Source organism: Siphateles boraxobius, unplaced genomic scaffold, assembly GCF_051911475.1.
Source record: "Siphateles boraxobius isolate OS27281-9 unplaced genomic scaffold, OSU_SipBor_1 47, whole genome shotgun sequence".
NCBI classification, from domain to species: Eukaryota; Metazoa; Chordata; class Actinopteri; order Cypriniformes; family Leuciscidae; genus Siphateles; species Siphateles boraxobius.
Window position 1 is genome coordinate 1,123,068 of NW_027509108.1, and position 16,134 is coordinate 1,139,201.

General features: G+C 43.6%; 1 protein-coding gene across 1 annotated transcript in view; it reads right to left on the bottom strand.

The window, feature by feature from the left end:
* Positions 1 to 16,134, bottom strand: part of LOC143710401 (complement C3-like) — a 34,278-nt gene that overhangs the window by 16,396 nt on the left and 1,748 nt on the right. The window contains exons 5-23 of the mRNA XM_077201349.1: positions 16,037 to 16,125; positions 9,657 to 9,739; positions 9,481 to 9,568; positions 8,671 to 8,773; positions 8,416 to 8,536; positions 8,213 to 8,328; positions 7,951 to 8,097; positions 7,653 to 7,856; positions 7,316 to 7,507; positions 7,089 to 7,241; positions 6,877 to 7,006; positions 6,574 to 6,645; positions 6,214 to 6,411; positions 5,724 to 5,826; positions 4,545 to 4,633; positions 4,301 to 4,440; positions 3,809 to 4,021; positions 3,620 to 3,680; positions 3,270 to 3,353 (exon numbers count right to left, since the gene is read on the bottom strand). Coding sequence (XP_077057464.1) covers positions 3,270 to 3,353; positions 3,620 to 3,680; positions 3,809 to 4,021; positions 4,301 to 4,440; positions 4,545 to 4,633; positions 5,724 to 5,826; positions 6,214 to 6,411; positions 6,574 to 6,645; positions 6,877 to 7,006; positions 7,089 to 7,241; positions 7,316 to 7,507; positions 7,653 to 7,856; positions 7,951 to 8,097; positions 8,213 to 8,328; positions 8,416 to 8,536; positions 8,671 to 8,773; positions 9,481 to 9,568; positions 9,657 to 9,739; positions 16,037 to 16,125 — 2,386 coding nt within the window. The remainder of the gene's footprint in view (positions 1 to 3,269; positions 3,354 to 3,619; positions 3,681 to 3,808; positions 4,022 to 4,300; positions 4,441 to 4,544; positions 4,634 to 5,723; positions 5,827 to 6,213; positions 6,412 to 6,573; positions 6,646 to 6,876; positions 7,007 to 7,088; positions 7,242 to 7,315; positions 7,508 to 7,652; positions 7,857 to 7,950; positions 8,098 to 8,212; positions 8,329 to 8,415; positions 8,537 to 8,670; positions 8,774 to 9,480; positions 9,569 to 9,656; positions 9,740 to 16,036; positions 16,126 to 16,134) is intronic.

Sequence of the window (16,134 nt, forward strand, 5' to 3'; positions counted from 1 at the left end):
AAAGCTGCCGTTGCCACACTCAACTGTCACCCGCTACAGCCGGAATGGATGCTCCTAGCAGCTTATTAGGTTAATTAGCGTTATAACAGAAGCACACAAACATACACTCATTGGTGGGCACGCACTGCCAATGATGGCACCAGCTGTCGGCGCAACAGGAGGATGAAGGCCGAGGCGGGAGATAGCTGGTTCGGCCCCATTCACCAGTAACAGCGGATTATCAGTGAATCCCAGTTGTCTCCGACGAAAGTTTATAAAACTATCCCGTGTAAAATGATCACTACAGAGGCGGGTTTTGGCGGTGATCCTCAGCTCTCCATTAAGGTGGCTCTTCACAAAATTAATCCACCTCTTCTTGATGTGATCGTTTTTAGGAAATTTAAATAAGGACACGATCTGTTTTGTACATGATCGCATCCAGGTAGTATGCATTTCCGTGACGAAGATATAACTAGCAAACTGTACGCTGTAGTAACTATAATAGTACTGACAGTAACTCGCGATTGAGCGCCAAACTGATACGAATGTGCTTTATTTATATTGTTAGTGGAGCGGCCAGCCTCAGTGGCTCCAGTGCATCATCGAGCCCCGTTTTAGACCTGCCCAAAATAGCAATGGTGAGAAACTGTTTAACGGTCTAAAGCCTGTTTTATGCTTCTGCGTCGAATCGACGGCGTACCCCCGCAGACCCCTCTGCGTCGCCACGAACCCCTCCGCCGTAGCTCGACGTGCACCTCCAAAAAATTTTAACTACGCGTCGAGGCGACGCAGACCACAAGGGCTGTGATTTGTCAGATGCACCGCGATGCAACTCAACCTGACGCAGAACCATAAAACGGCAACGACGAAGTAGGAGTGACGGCGTAGCTACGCCGTGGAGTTGACGCAGAAGCATAATGAGGCCTTAACTCCACAATTCAGTTCTTTACAGTTCACAGTCTTTGTAATATGTTTTAGCAACACATTTCTAACATTAATAATTGTGTTTAGATTTTTTTATTGTCTTTACAGGGACTTTAAAGGAAGGAGGATTGTAGTGGGAGCACTGGGGTGTCAGATGTGATTGTGTGGCAATGGCAAATGGTTACATGGGTCAGGTAGGAGGGTCCCTTAACAGGATTTTTCTTAGGGAGGTCAGGATCGGCTCTGGTTGCAACTCTATGTACTGAACAAAATTATAAACGCAACACTTTTGTTTTTGCCCCCATTTTTCATGAGCTGAACTCAAAGATTTAAGACTTTTACTATTAACCAAAAAAGCCTATTTCTCTCAAATATTGTTCACAAAACTGTCTAAATATGTGTTAGTGAGCACTTCCCCTTTGCCGAGATTCGAAAGTTTTGTTTCGGCTGACAAAAACCAGTCAGTATCTGGTGTGACCACCATTTGCATCAAGCAGTGCAACACATCTCCTTCGGCTTGAGTTGATCAGGTTGTTGATTGTGGCCTGTGGAATGTTGGTCCACTCCTCTTCAAGGGATGTGTGAAGTTGCTGGATATTGGCAGGACCTGGAAAACGCTGTCGTATATGCTGATCCGGAGCATCCCAAACATGCTCAATTGGTGATATGTCCGGTGAGTATGCTGGCCATGCAAGACCTGGGATGTTTTCAGCTTCCAGGAATTGTGTACAGATCTTTGCAACATGGGGCCATGCATTATCATGCTGCAACATGAGGTAATGGTCATGGATGAATGGAACGACAATGGGCCTCAGGATCTCGTCACGGTATCTCTGTGCATTCAAAATACCATCAATAAAATGCACCTGTGTACCATAACCCCACCGCCACCATGGGCCACTCGATCCACAACGTTGAAATCGGCAAACCGTTCACCCACATGACGCCATACACGCTGTCTGCCATCTGCCCTGTACAGTGAAAACCGGGATTCATCCGTGAAGAGAACACCTCTCCAAAGTGCCATGTGAACATTGAATGTGAGTGTGGCGTGATTACTGATGAGCGCCACCTGCACGATGCTCTGGTCTTGTATCTCTCACAGTGGAGCGGAAGCATAAAAGGAGGAGCGACGACAGTGGAGATGGAGAGAGGCCAGGCCTGGACTGGTGTTGTGTTTGTTTTGTTATATGTGACACCAGTCGTCCGAGAGGGGCTGCTGTCTTTTACTTTCATTTTGTATTTGTTTTATTTTTTATATTAAAGTTTGTTGAATGTTCGTCAGTTCCCGCCTCATTCTTCAGTCAGGTCGAGACCCCGATGAGGATGACGAGCATGCAGATGAGCTTCCCTAAGACGGTGTCTGACAGTTTGTGTAGAAAATATTTGGTTATGTAAACCGATTGTTGCAGCAGCTGTCTGGGTGGCTGGTCTTAGACGATCTTGAAGGTGAAGATGCTGGATGTGGAGGTCCCGGGCTGGTGTGGTTACACTTGGTCTGCGGTTGTGAGGCCGCTTGGATGTACTGCCAAATTATCTGAACGCCTTTGGAGATGGCTTATGGTAGAGAAATGAACATTCAATTCACAGGCAACCGCTCTGGTGGACATTCCTGCAGTCAGCATGCCAATTGCACGCTCCCTCAAAACTTTCGACATCTGTGGCATTGTGCTTTGTGATTAAACGGTACATTTTAGAGTGGCCTTTTATCGTGGCCAGCCTAAGGCACACCTGTGCAATAATCATGCTGTCTAATCAGCATCTTGATATGCCACACCTGTGAGGTGGATGGATTATCTCTGCAAAGGAGAAGTGCTCACTAACACAGATTTAGACAGATTTGTGAACAATATATGAGAGGAATAGGCCTTTTGTGTACATAGAAAAAGTCTTAGATCCTTGAATTCAGCTAATGAAAAATGGGGTCAAAAACAGTGTAAATCGCATCTTGGTAAGATATAAGTCAACATTTGAACCTGTTTTATATATTATTTCTACATTTGTATCATTAGATACATAAGATTATTTGAGTTAGTTGAAACCCAATAGTTAGATTTAAAAGTGTAATCCGGCAATTTCTCTATAAAAAGTTCACCACAGTGAATTCTAGTGAAGTGAAGGTCAAATTACTGTTCGTTTTACGGAGACGCATTTATGAATATGGAACATGCAAACTCAATTGGATGAGGCACATGTAGTGACCGAGTGACAAAAGCTTGATTACAATTATTACAAACCATCCCTGAGAATTAAACAGATGTAACCACTTGATTGTAGATAAAGGCATCATCTGTCTTTAAACAAAACATGCATAAAACGTTTAAGAAATAATCATTAAACATTCATGAAAACATATTTTTCCTTACCAGCAATTGAGATGTAGGTGTTAGCAGGAGTGTCTGGAACCCGGTCAGCTGGTATTTCAGCTCTAATAACTATAGGTTTCTCCCCTGTTCCATTTGGGATGAGAAACAGAGAAAAACAGGAAGACGCAAGAAGAACAATGAGTTATCAGAGTAGTCAAATTTTTTTTTATTGTTTTGGTGAGTATTGAGCAAGAAGAGCAGTTGATTGTATCAGGCCCTGTATCTTGATTGGCAGGAACTATAATGATATTCGTAGATGTTTTTGTCTTGACTGGATAGAAGTAAACTGACATCAATTCAATGATTTTATGATGAAGTATAAAGTTTCCATAGTTCACAGTAAATCTTACCATCCTTAACAGGATTGAGCTCCACCTTTGGTCTGTGTAATGGAATCAGCACACCCTCAGACTTAAAGAAAAACGAGAGTTAACTACACGTGGTGCTCTGGATAATCTGTTTAAAATATGACAAACATCTATTGAGTACTGTGTAACAAATGAACAAATCAAATTAAATAGAATTTCCATCAGACGTACCACCACCTTCAGTGTCTTTCTTACTCCATCAGTGTGGACAGAATCATATGCTGCAGCTTTCACCTCAATCATGTGATTTCCCAGCGTCATGGGAATAATCACATATGAAACTGCTATGCTGGAGTCTTTGTCAACGTTTACTACTGTTCTGTGTTTGCCTTTCTTACTGGCAAAGCTGCAAACATGTTCTGCCTCCATAAACTCCACACGCACCTGGTGAAAACCAGAGACAAATCATTTCAGTATATTTAGAGGATAGAAACTTCCTCTAAAGTAAATCAAATAGGAAAAATGTGATATACACAGCATTTAGCAATGCTCAATATCCTACACTTTTTTTCAGTTTGAGTCACATAGAGCTTAAAATCCGAAATGACTCTCAGAATCCATGTATCCTGTCTTATTTGACTTAAGCAGAAAATGGTTATTACGATGAACATGGTTTTATACCATAAATCTAAATGTATTTTTTTTTTTTCAAATCAAATCTACCTTCTGCTTCCTTGGTGTATAGTTGTGAATAATGGCCTTGATTTCCAGTTGTTCACCGCGCACAGCTGAATAAGGGATCTTGAGGTCAATGAATAAGCTCTTAAAAACAATAATCTCCTCAGGTTCTGCCACACAGATGCCTTTGAGGAGGAACACAGACACACAGAAGAGTTTAAAGCAGTAGCTCCTGTTTGATAATGATGTTTTTCAGACCATGTATCCTGTGTTTGCAGCTTCACCTTACCAAGTGTTGGCGACAGACTGACAGCCAAGATCTGCCAGGTAGTAATAGAGTCTTTCAGGTAGATCATTTTATCTTTGACTGGTGCTGGACTGGGATATGAGAAAATTACATTTAAAAATTAGACATTTTCAAGAACTCTTCTAATGGTTGTTAACCATTTAAACCTGTAGCCTATCAGGCTAAAAAGCTTCATAAGCCAGGCAGCCTAAAAGCATTATGTCTTTCCAGGACAAGATTCAGGTAATTTTGAAATGTAAGCAAATTAAATACTGTTGTCACACAATTTGTATTTCAATTATTTTAAAACTGTCTCCAGCTGTAATACTTCTCACTGGTCTTAAACCTGCATTATAGCTGCTTTGCTATCAGACATTCCCATTACTGGTTTCCTATCAAAATTCATGAACGACACTAGTGGATGTCATTTCATGTTGTTGACCTATAATCAGGTTTCTTGCATCTAAAAATAAACATTCTAGTGGGGATCAGTGCATAAAATGCATAATATCAAAGATAATTAAGAAACAATGTATGTTCTTTGTTTTGTGAGTGAGACTTAGGCTCAATCCAGATTCACCCCTTGGCCCACGTCTAGGGGTAGGGTGTCCCGATTCTTGTTGAGATAGAGGAGTAGGGCTACATAGCCCTCGAAACTGAGATTTTTCAGAGGCACACTCCGAACGGAGGGCTACGAGAAAGTTTGCAGAATACATCGCGAATCACCGGCGAGATGGCTTCGCAAACGGTTAAACATTTAAATTTAGCACCAGATGACACCACCATTCAATTTATTTACTCTTATAATAATAATATAGTAATTTAAATTAAGAAATTGTATAATAAATGACCTTTCCGAAACAGAAAAGACATACATTTCGAGGAAGGAATGTTGTAAACATCATGTTTCCTCAAAGTTAAAAGCAGCTGCGGTGATTGTCAGTCGTTGTCATGGAGAAATCCTGTAAAAACTCTGTAACGTCAGAGCCATCATTGACGACTGATGACGTATCGGGTTCATAAAGGGTTGTTCCATTTCGTAGGGGAATATTTCAACCCCTTGGCCCTAGTAACTCTTTTTTAAGGGCCAAGGGGTACACTCGAAAAACAAGGGGTAGGGGCAAGGGGTGAATTGGGATTGAGCCTTAATTTACAGCTTTTGACTAAAAGTCTCCTACTCACCAATTCTCACATAGATCAATCTCTTCCCAAAGCCAACTCTCAGGGAACTGAGTACGTGACACGATCTCATCAGAATCTGTATAATAGTCATCATCATCATCACCTGTTGTAACAAAAACAAAAAAACAATAACACATCAGATAATGATAATCAAATAAATTGCATCATTATTCTCTCTGATGACTATCCACTTTCATTATTATGCACAATTACTACTTTCCAAAGTACCCAAGATTCAAAATATCAGTATCAATCACTGCCACCGGATTCATGCAAGCTGCTTTGAAACAATCTTTATTGTATAATTCCCTATTGACTTGACTAAATGTGGAAAAATGGATATGACAGTTGTGAGAGTGTCACTTACAGTTGTGGGAACATCATGAAAACACTGTAAAGCCTTTACATTTTTAGACAGAGTACTGCACGAGATGGTAGAGCCATCTAGAAACTTAATGAATTGCAACAACCTTAATCAATTACTACTTACTGCGAGCCAGAATCATCTCCTCCTCTTCTGTTTTCATGTTTTTGCGGGTTTCCATCTCTTCGCAGCATTGCAGGAAGGCCTTTGTGCACTCTGGCCCATCTAGGATGTAGGTGGCTCTTCGTTCACAAGTGTAGCCGAGTTTATTATCCCTCATCCCATCAAAGCAGCACTGCTTCAGTTCACCAGAGTATTGACCAGCTGAGAAGATCATGAACAATGACAGGAGTAGGAGAACATGGTGAGAACTACTGGAGGAAGAGACAGAATTCCCTAAGGGCTCTTGAACTTTAACACAGTAAAACCAAAAAAATTCTGATTTGAATGGCAAGAGTAAAATCTGAGTAAATTCCAGTTCCTCACCCAGTGTAGTAGTGATCTGCAGGAGACTCTCAGCTCTTCGTTTTCTCTTTGCAGGGACAGGACATCCAGGCACTAGAGGACAATTAATTTGAATAAATTAGCATATTGTACAAAATTATGTAAAAGAACCCAAGAGCAGCGAGAGCTATTCATTAAACCTAATTATATATAGATCTTCCAAAAAACAGGTAACCAAGACACAAGGAACCAGACAACTCAAGTGAAATTTATAGTACAACATTCAAGACCTGAACAAAGGATGCAACCCTTGGGAATCTCTGTTCAGTAAAAAAAAAAAATTACTTATTCTGGTGTCGGTTCCTCCTGCAGTGTGTGACTCAAACATCAGACCTGCATCACTGAAAACCCCCATTCTGTCCCTTCCACCTCCTGCCGTACAGCCGGTGTCATGCTTCTCTATGACGTCCCAGATCTAGAGGTGCGAAAAAGACACCAGTTACATGCGGTTTAAATCAGAGCTGATTGTGCCACGACATCTGAAGATGGTCCTTCACCTGAGTCTGAGTGAGTCTGTTCTTGTTCAGGACATGCACAGCCTTATCAACCACCACCAGCCCAACTCTGGCTCCAGGATCTCCAGTTATCTGCAGCGTGACCATGTCTCCTGTACCATAGGTATTCATCTTGTTCTTCACCTGAAGCTTGAGCTGTTTAAACGAGAGACACTGAATCAGATCTAGTTGATTAGCACGTCAATCATTTCTTGTGATGGTTGACCCACCGTTCCCATGCACGTGTCCTTCACGTCGACCCAGACTGAATCAGACACCACCTCAGACGAGCCCACATGGTAATAAGCCACAAAGCGGAAGGACGGCACCATGTCTTTGGTTACAGGTAGAGACAGAGTCACTAGAGCTTGTCCTCTCCTCTTAAACCTGCTTGCTTGAACAATCTGACCTTTACTCAAGATCTGGAAATGAGACAGACAAGTAGAAAAGTCTTAAGGTATTTGTACAGTTTAAAACACAAGCTGTGATAGAAATAAAATATTGATGTAATTGATGCATTGGTGGTACTGGTACATTGGATGAATAACAAATAACTATAATCTTTACCATGTATGTGTAATCTTGATCTTTGGCTCCCGGACTTTGTCCAGTGTTCAGATTGACTTTCATTTGATCACCAATCTGAAGCTCTGCAGAATCAATGCCGATGTGTAGATAGTTCTTGGAGTCTCCTTTGGGAACGTAAGCAAGAGCCGTCATCGTCTTCACTGCCTGCTGTTCATCTTTTAATTGTGGATCTTTGGTCTTTGCCTGAAATAAATAAAAAAATAAATTCCTGCTGATTCACAGCAACTAAAAATACCTGTAAAAAAACAGCTTGTTCTATATTTATTCAATGCCTTACAATGATCTCTAGCTTGGCAGATCCTCCTGGAGTGTTGACTGTAACCTTTGCAATACCATTGGCTGTTGTTTGACCTCTGACCCCTCCAGGATGGACCTCCACTTCCACTTTTTCAGCAGGAGTCTGGTCAGGATTTGTTACATAGACCTTTTATAAAACCAAGACCAGAAAACATCAGCCTTCATCATGTCTATTAATATTTCGTTAAAATTGTTCCTCTGTTCCTACAACCCTCCAGGTTTGTAAAGTAAATGTTTTATACCGAGATATCGAAGGGCATTCCAGGTTTGAAGAATTGTGGTGTTTTTTTGAAGTGGATGGTGTACGGTGACGTCACTATCTGAATGCCTCTCCTTTCTGCCTCCACCATTTCACTGCCTGAAACACACACACGATTAGCCTCTCATTTGCAATTATACACAGGCATGTAAACATACAGATGTGCACGTATCTGTTGAGTCTTACCACTTTCTGTTAAAAGACTGACTGAAACATAGATTGATCGTCCAACCAGCTGGTGAATGTCTGGAAAGGTCTTAGTGATCATCTTACTGGTCAGTTCTGCTTCACCTTCTCCTTCACTAATCTATTTATATATGAGAAAGACAATAACATCAGTCAACAAGACAAGACAAAACATTTATTAAAAAATTTAAGTCGTCCTATAGTTGAAGAGAAATGAGATTGATCTCAGCTTGTAAACTGTTTAATTTCTCTCACCTGAACTTTTTGCAGAGAGGCAGGAATACTTGTTTTCTTCTCACCGTCCATCACACCAAACATCACAAACGCATTTCCTTCCACCTTCTGTCCAAACAGGTACCTATAAAAGCATATATAATTTCTGCTGTAAAAACTGAATGGTGACAACAACTGTGCTTGATCCACATCCAGCTTCAACACAATGCATTTCAGTCATATTAAACAATACTGTATATCTGTGTTGAATAAAAAATTAAATGGTTCCACATTTTAGGCTACCTGATGTATTTTAAAAAGTAAACACAGGTTATGTATTCTGGATAATAAACTACTATATTTCATAAATTAACATGAAGCAAGATTAATAAATGCTGCAAAAAGATTTGTTTGTTAGTTCATACTGTAATACCTAATGCAATAATTATCTGAAATGTTAACACATATTTTATGCTGTAGATCTACCGGGAAGTGACTGACACAATACTAATACGAATAGTAATAAAAATACGCCCTTTGGAGACTAAGATAAATGTCTTCCCAGACAGTAGGCATGGTCCTGCAATTCCAGTATGTTCAAATCAACTAACCCAGACAGTACTATAGTGTCGGCCCACATCTGGACTGTGGTGAATCCACGTGTACTAGATCTGGGCCGACACTATGTTGCTGTCTGGGTTAGTTGATTTGAACATACTGGAATAGCAGGACCAAGTTTTAGTTGCTCATTGTACATTATTTCAGTTAACATACTAACATATCTTAAATCAGTGTGTTCTCACATCATAGATTTACTTTCAATACAATGAAGCAGAACATATGTTGTCTTACTTGGCTTCAATGTCGACTGTCAGGCTCTCGTCTCTCACATAGAAGAATGACTTACTGGGTTTTAATTTCACTTCAAATGTTGGAAGCACTATAAACCAAACCAGAGAAAATACAAATAAATAAATACATTATTTTAGTTATCACATTTTTACACAGGTTTCTTACACACATCTTACCATATTCTTTGACCTCAAAGTCAGCAGTAAATTCCTTCTGAGGGGTGTGGGCGTACCGTGTGACCACCTTCCAAATCCCAAGACTGAAAAATACAGAACACATCCAGAAACATAAACATGTCTGATTTCATGACATCAAAACAGATGATAACAGACCATGAACAGGGTTTTGCTGTTGTTTATTGATAACTCACTATCCAGTATTTGTCACGGTTGGTAAATCCTATGTCTGCTCCTTGTCTCGTGGTTCTGTTATTGTATGTGTGTGTGCTGACTAGAGGGGCGTGCTCGTCAGCAATCACCCATCACCAGCTGCAGTCTATCATTCAAGTGTATATATTCTCATCAACTTCTCATCTCCTTTGTTAGATCTTTGTTTGTGGTTCCCAGTGTGTGTGTTCCCAGTCTCGTTCAGTCTTGTGCTTCTCTTGTTCCGGTTCTTGTTCGTTGGATGTTGGATTACTGTTTGTCGTTGGATTTTCACCACCACTACCACTGCACGCTGCACTGTCATCTGACCATCGGAGTCCCTGTGCTACTAACCTGTTTGCCTGGACTTTGGACTGCCTATCCATATCATCATTTAAATAATAGAGTTAACTGCAATTGCTTCCGTTTGATCACTCATGACAGAACGATCTGACCAAAGCATGGAAGCAGCAGGAAACTCCTCGAGCTCACTGGATGATTTTGTGAGTAACAGTATTCAACGAATGGACACTCAAGAAAATAATCTCTACGATACTGCTCGCGCTGTCCAGGCGTTAGTGGCACAGGTGTCCAAGCTTCAACATCTTCGTGTTCCCACCGCGCCACCCCCGCCGCTGATTCACCTCCAGCGGTGAATTCACCTCCCCATCACCTCCAGCGGACCCATCCCAGTGAGAGCCTCGTCTTCCGGTCCCCGAGCCTTACTCAGGTGAAGCAAACTTCTGTCGATCATTTTTAACCAGATGTTCTATGCATATGTTCTATGTTCTATCCCTGGAACCCAGGACGTTTCACGAAGAACAGACCAAGGTGGCATTCGTGCTGACGCTTCTGACTGGGAAAGCGGCACTATGGGGAAGAATAGAATATGGGGCTATCGTTCCAGAGGCTCTCCGAAGAGATGCGGCGAGTCTTTGACCGGGCCGCGTCAGGAAGAGAGGCTGCCAGGGTACTGGCGGAACTTCGCCAAGGAGAGAGGTCCGTATCTGACTTTTCTATTGAAATCCGAACCCTGGCAGCCGAGAGCCAATGGAATGAGGAGGCGCAGTGGGACATGTTCCTGCATGGGCTAGCTGACCGCGTCCAGAAGGAGATCTACGCCCTGGACCTGCCCACCGGACTTAACGATCTCATCGTGCTGGCTCTGAGAGTGGATGCACGGCTGTCTCGAGTCAGCAAATGTTTTCATCCTGATCGTTTTCCTGGAGGGATCGAGGGGCAGCGTCCAGGAGGCGAGGGCGCGGTCAGCCCCATCCACGATCACGGGCCCATGCAGGTGGCTCGAGCCCGGCTTTCCCGGGAGGAGAAGGAGAGGCGGAGATCCCTGGGCCTTTGTCTATACTGTGGTGGAGCGGGACATTTCGCTTTCAATTGTCCGTTAAAAGGCCCAGCCCGGCAGTAAATATGAGGCTACTGTCGGGTGGGATCTCTGCCGAGAAGACCTCATCGACATCTACCTTCCTCCCGGTAAGGCTCCGATGGTCAACTCACCTCCACGATTGTCGGGCACTGCTGGACTCAGGGGCGGAGGGTAATTTCACGGACCATTCATTTGCACTAAGATTTCAAATTCCCCTCAAACCCCTTTCACACCAGATCGACGTTCACGCCCTCAATGGACAAAGACTCCCCACGATTTCACTGATCACCGAAGACATAACACTCATCACATCCGGCAATCATTCTGAGACTATTTCCTTTTACATTCTGGACACTCCACTAGCACCCATCGTTCTTGGTCACCCATGGCTCACCCGTCATAAACCAAAAATAGACTGGCAAATCAAATCGGTGGCATCATGGAGCAGTTTTTGTCATAAGTCTTGTCTTGTGTCTGCCTGGCCGTCTGTTCCTGTTCATGTGTTACAGGAGGAGACAGTGGATTTATCAAACGTGCCCACAGAGTATCGGGATCTGAAGGAGGTGTTCAGTAAGTCTCGGGCTGATTCTCTTCCTCCGCATCGTCCCTATGACTGTGCTATAGACTTACTGCCAGGTACGTCTCCGCCTAAGGGCAAGTTATATTCACTCTCTGTCCCAGAGAGAGAGGTCATGGAGAAATACATTTCTGATTCTCTAGCAACGGGATTCATCCGCCCTTCCTCTTCTCCAGCGGGGGCGGGGTTCTTTTTTGTGGGGAATAATGATGGATCGTTGCGACCTTGTATCGATTACCGGGGGTTGAACAACATCACGGTAAAGAATACTTATCCTTTGCCGTTGATGTCTTCAGCTTTCGAGAAGTTGCAAGGAGCATCTATCTTCACAAAACTGGATTTAAGGAATGCTTATCATTTGGTCCGCATCAGGGAGGGGGATGAATGGAAGACCGCTTTTAACACCCCTAGGGGGCACTTTGAATATTTGGTTATGCCGTTCGGCCTTTCCAACTCCCCAGCGGTCTTCCAAGCACTTGTCAATGACGTGTTGCGAGACATGATCGATCAGTTTATATATTTCTACCTGGATGATATATTGATTTTTTCTTCGTCTCTCCAGGAACACGTGCAACACGTTCGACAAGTGCTTCAGAGGTTGCTAGAGAATGGGCTTTTTTCAAGGTGGAGAAATGCGTTTTTCATGCACAGTCTGTTCCTTTTCTAGGTCACATCATCTCGGTTGAGGGAATGCGCATGGATCCTGACAAGGTTAAGGCTGTGGTGAATTGGCCAAGTCCAGATTCTCGTAAGGCCCTACTGAGGTTTCTGGAGTTCGCCAATTTTAACCGGCGTTTTATTCGCGATTTCAGCCGACTAGCCGCGGCTCTGACCGCCTTGACCTCCCCAAGAACGACGTTCAGGTGGTCAGACGCAGCAGAAGCTGCGTTTGCCAAACTGAAGGGTTGCTTTGTTTCAGCCCCCATCCTGATAACCCCTGATCCATCACGTCAGTTCGTGGTGGAGGTCGATGCGTCAGGTGTGGGGGGTAGGTGCAGTGTTATCCCAGCGCTTTCCTTCAGACGACAAGATGCACCCTTGCGCATTTTTTTCCGCATCGTTTATCCCCTGCCGAAAGCAATTATGACATTGGCAACAGAGAGCTGTTGGCGGTCAAGTTAGCTTTGGAGGAGTGGCGCCACTGGTTAGAAGGGTCAGGGGTATCGTCTGGACCTTTTATCGTCTGGACCGACCACAAGAATTTGGAATACATCCGTACTGCTAAAATACTTAATTCCAGGCAGGCTCGGCGGGCTCTTTTTTGAGCCCTCTTTTTTGACTTTACTCTCTCGTACCGCCCGGGTTCCAAAAACATCAAACCCGATTCTTTATCGCGAATTTTTGACCGTTCCGATCGCCCGTCTGCTCCCGAGTGCATTTTACCAGAGAATCTATTCATCTCTACACTCACATGGGAGGTCGAATCGAAGGTCAAGAAGGCCTTAGAAGGGGTAACGCCTCCGACTCGTTGCCCACCGAACCGTTTGTTTGTGCCGGAGAGTTTACGGTCCAGCGTCATTCAGTGGGGTCATTGTTCCAATGTGGCTTGTCATCCAGGAGTCAATCGTACTATGTTTTTGGTTAAGCAACGATTCTAGTGGCCTCTCATGGCTCGTGACATTCGCAGTTTTGTATTGGCTTGCTCAGGTTGTGCCACGGGTAAGACTTCCAATCAACCTCTAGATGGGTTACTCCAACCGCTGCCGATGCCTTCGAGACCCTGGTCCCATATCGCGCTAGATTTTATCACCGCCCTCCCACCCTCCCAGGGTCACACGGTAGTTTTGACCGTGGTGGACCGGTTCTCGAAGGCGGCCCATTTCCTTCCCTTGCCCAAATTACCTTCAGCCAAGGAGACAGCGTTGGTTGTCGTTGACCACGTCTTTCGGCTTCATGGCCTCCCGACAGACGTGGTTTCTGACAGAGGACCCCAATTTTTGTCCAAATTTTGGCGAGAGTTTTGTAAACTTCTGAGGGCGACTGTCAGTCTGTCCTCTGGGTTCCATCCCCAGAGCAATGGTCAAACTGAGCGAGCCAACCAAGATGTGGAGAGAACGTTGCGATGTTTAGTGTCCAAGAATCCTTCCTCCTGAAGTCAGCAATTGTCTATGGTGGAGTATGCCCACAACACGTTGCCAGTGTCATCCACGGGCCTATCACCATTTGAGTGTAGTGTAGGTTACCAGCCACCAATTTTTCCTAGTCTAGAATCCGAAGTCGCGGTCCCCTCCGCCCACTCCTTCGTCCAGAGGTGTCACCGCACTTGGACTAGAGCCCTTGAGACTCTACTCCAAGTGGGGGCACGCACCAAGGCCAAAGCCGATCGCCACCGGCGGAGGTCTCCCGTATACGTTGTCGGTTCTAAAGTGTGGCTTTCTACCAAGGACATTCCTCTCCGTTCCGTTTCAAATAAGCTCACACCTAAATTTATTGGCCCGTTCTCTGTCACCAAAATCATTAGTCCGGTGACAGTCCGCCTTAATCTTCCTCCAGTGTACATGAGGATTCATCCAGTCTTTCACGTTTCCAGAATTAAGCCCGTATTTTTTGGTCGTATTAATCCGCCTGTCCCTGTTCCCCCCCCCGCCGCGTCTCGTAGATGGGGTACCTAATTATTCGGTGAATCGTGTTCTGGAATCGAGACGGAGGGGGTGCGGTTTCCAGTACATGGTGGACTGGGAAGGTTACGGTCCGGAGGAGAGAAGTTGGGTACCGGCTAGAGACATCCTGGATCACTCCCTTATCGATGATTACAATCGGCAGGTAAGCGAGTCTGGGAACGCCAGGAGGCGTTCCTAGGGAAGGGGGTACTGTCACGGTTGGTAAATCCTATGTCTGCTCCTTGTCTCGTGGTTCTGTTATTGTATGTGTGTGTGCTGACTAGAGGGGCGTGCCGCTCATCAGCGCTCGTCAGCAATCACCCATCATCAGCTGCAGTCTATCATTCATGTGTATATATTCTCATCAACTTCTCATCTCCTTTGTCAGATCGTTGTTTGTGGTTCCCGGTGTGTGTGTTCCCAGTCTCGTTCAGTCGTGTGCTTCTCTTGTTCCGGTTCTTGTTTGTTGGATGTTGGATTACTGTTCGTCGTTGGATTTTCACCACCACTACCACTGCACGCTGCACTGTCATCTGACCATCGGAGTCCCTGCGCTACTAACCTGTTTGCCTGGACTTTGGACTGCCTATCCATATCATCATTTAAATAAAAGAGGTAACTGCAATTGCTTCCGTTTGATCACTCATGATAGCATTGCCCTGAAGTACACATCAGGGTTCCTCAATTAGTTTTTTACCAAGAGCCAAATTATTTCAACAATACATAGCCAAGGGCCACTGTATGAAATGACGTTTGATGTTATCAGTTTTACAGGCCGTCGCGATATGCACGCACAAACCACACTGTCAGAGTAAAGACCCATTCACATCAAGAATAAAAAATTATAAAGAGATAAGATAACAATATTATATATTATCGTCCACACCAATGGACAATAAAGTTATTGTAAGCATGCACTGCAGTTATGTCTGCTGCTTTAAATGCTTGAGGTTTTTAAAGCTGGGTGGCTTCTGTTTGGCTGTCAACCAATCAGAATCATGCATGGAAACTATGTTTTTATAATCAATCTTTTAGTCTATCCAGTTTTCAGTAGATGAATGAACAGAACATTATTGAGCGCCTTCCATCAAAAAAAAAAAAATTCACATAAAGCTTTGAGCTTTTTTTTTATGAAATTCAAACAATAAATACTGTTTTGGCACTTTTTAATGTGGTTTAATGTGTAGATCACTATTGCCTCCTCAGATCACGCGAAGCTACAGCGCGGAGCACGTTCTTCCACTTTACTACTTGTAACGGCACGAAATGAACGAATGACCATCAGAAGGTATGTTAAAAGATATGGTACAACTTACCAAAATCCGTATCATGTCTCATGTAATCGCTCGATCAATGTTTCAACCACGGAAAGATTTCAATAAACCACTTTGAGAACATTAGACACAGTTAGACACTGTGCAATTTAAAAATGGATTTAGAACTATTAAGAATTATCAGTGATTTCATGCCAGTAACATGATTGCAGTGATGTTAAACTGACAGAAACATTTGACTTCAGCGCAGGACCTCGGACCAAACATTTGTCTCTTGTGGGCCGCCTATTGAGGAACCCTAGCAGAGACATATAAAATGTGTGGTCCATTCACTCCAGTCCTGTCAGCGTTTCACACACCTGGCAACCTCAGGAATGGCGTATTTTCCGGACTTCATCCCTTTCACTGGATATATCTTCTCTGATGAAACTGTGATGCCTTGTGGATTCTTAAGAAA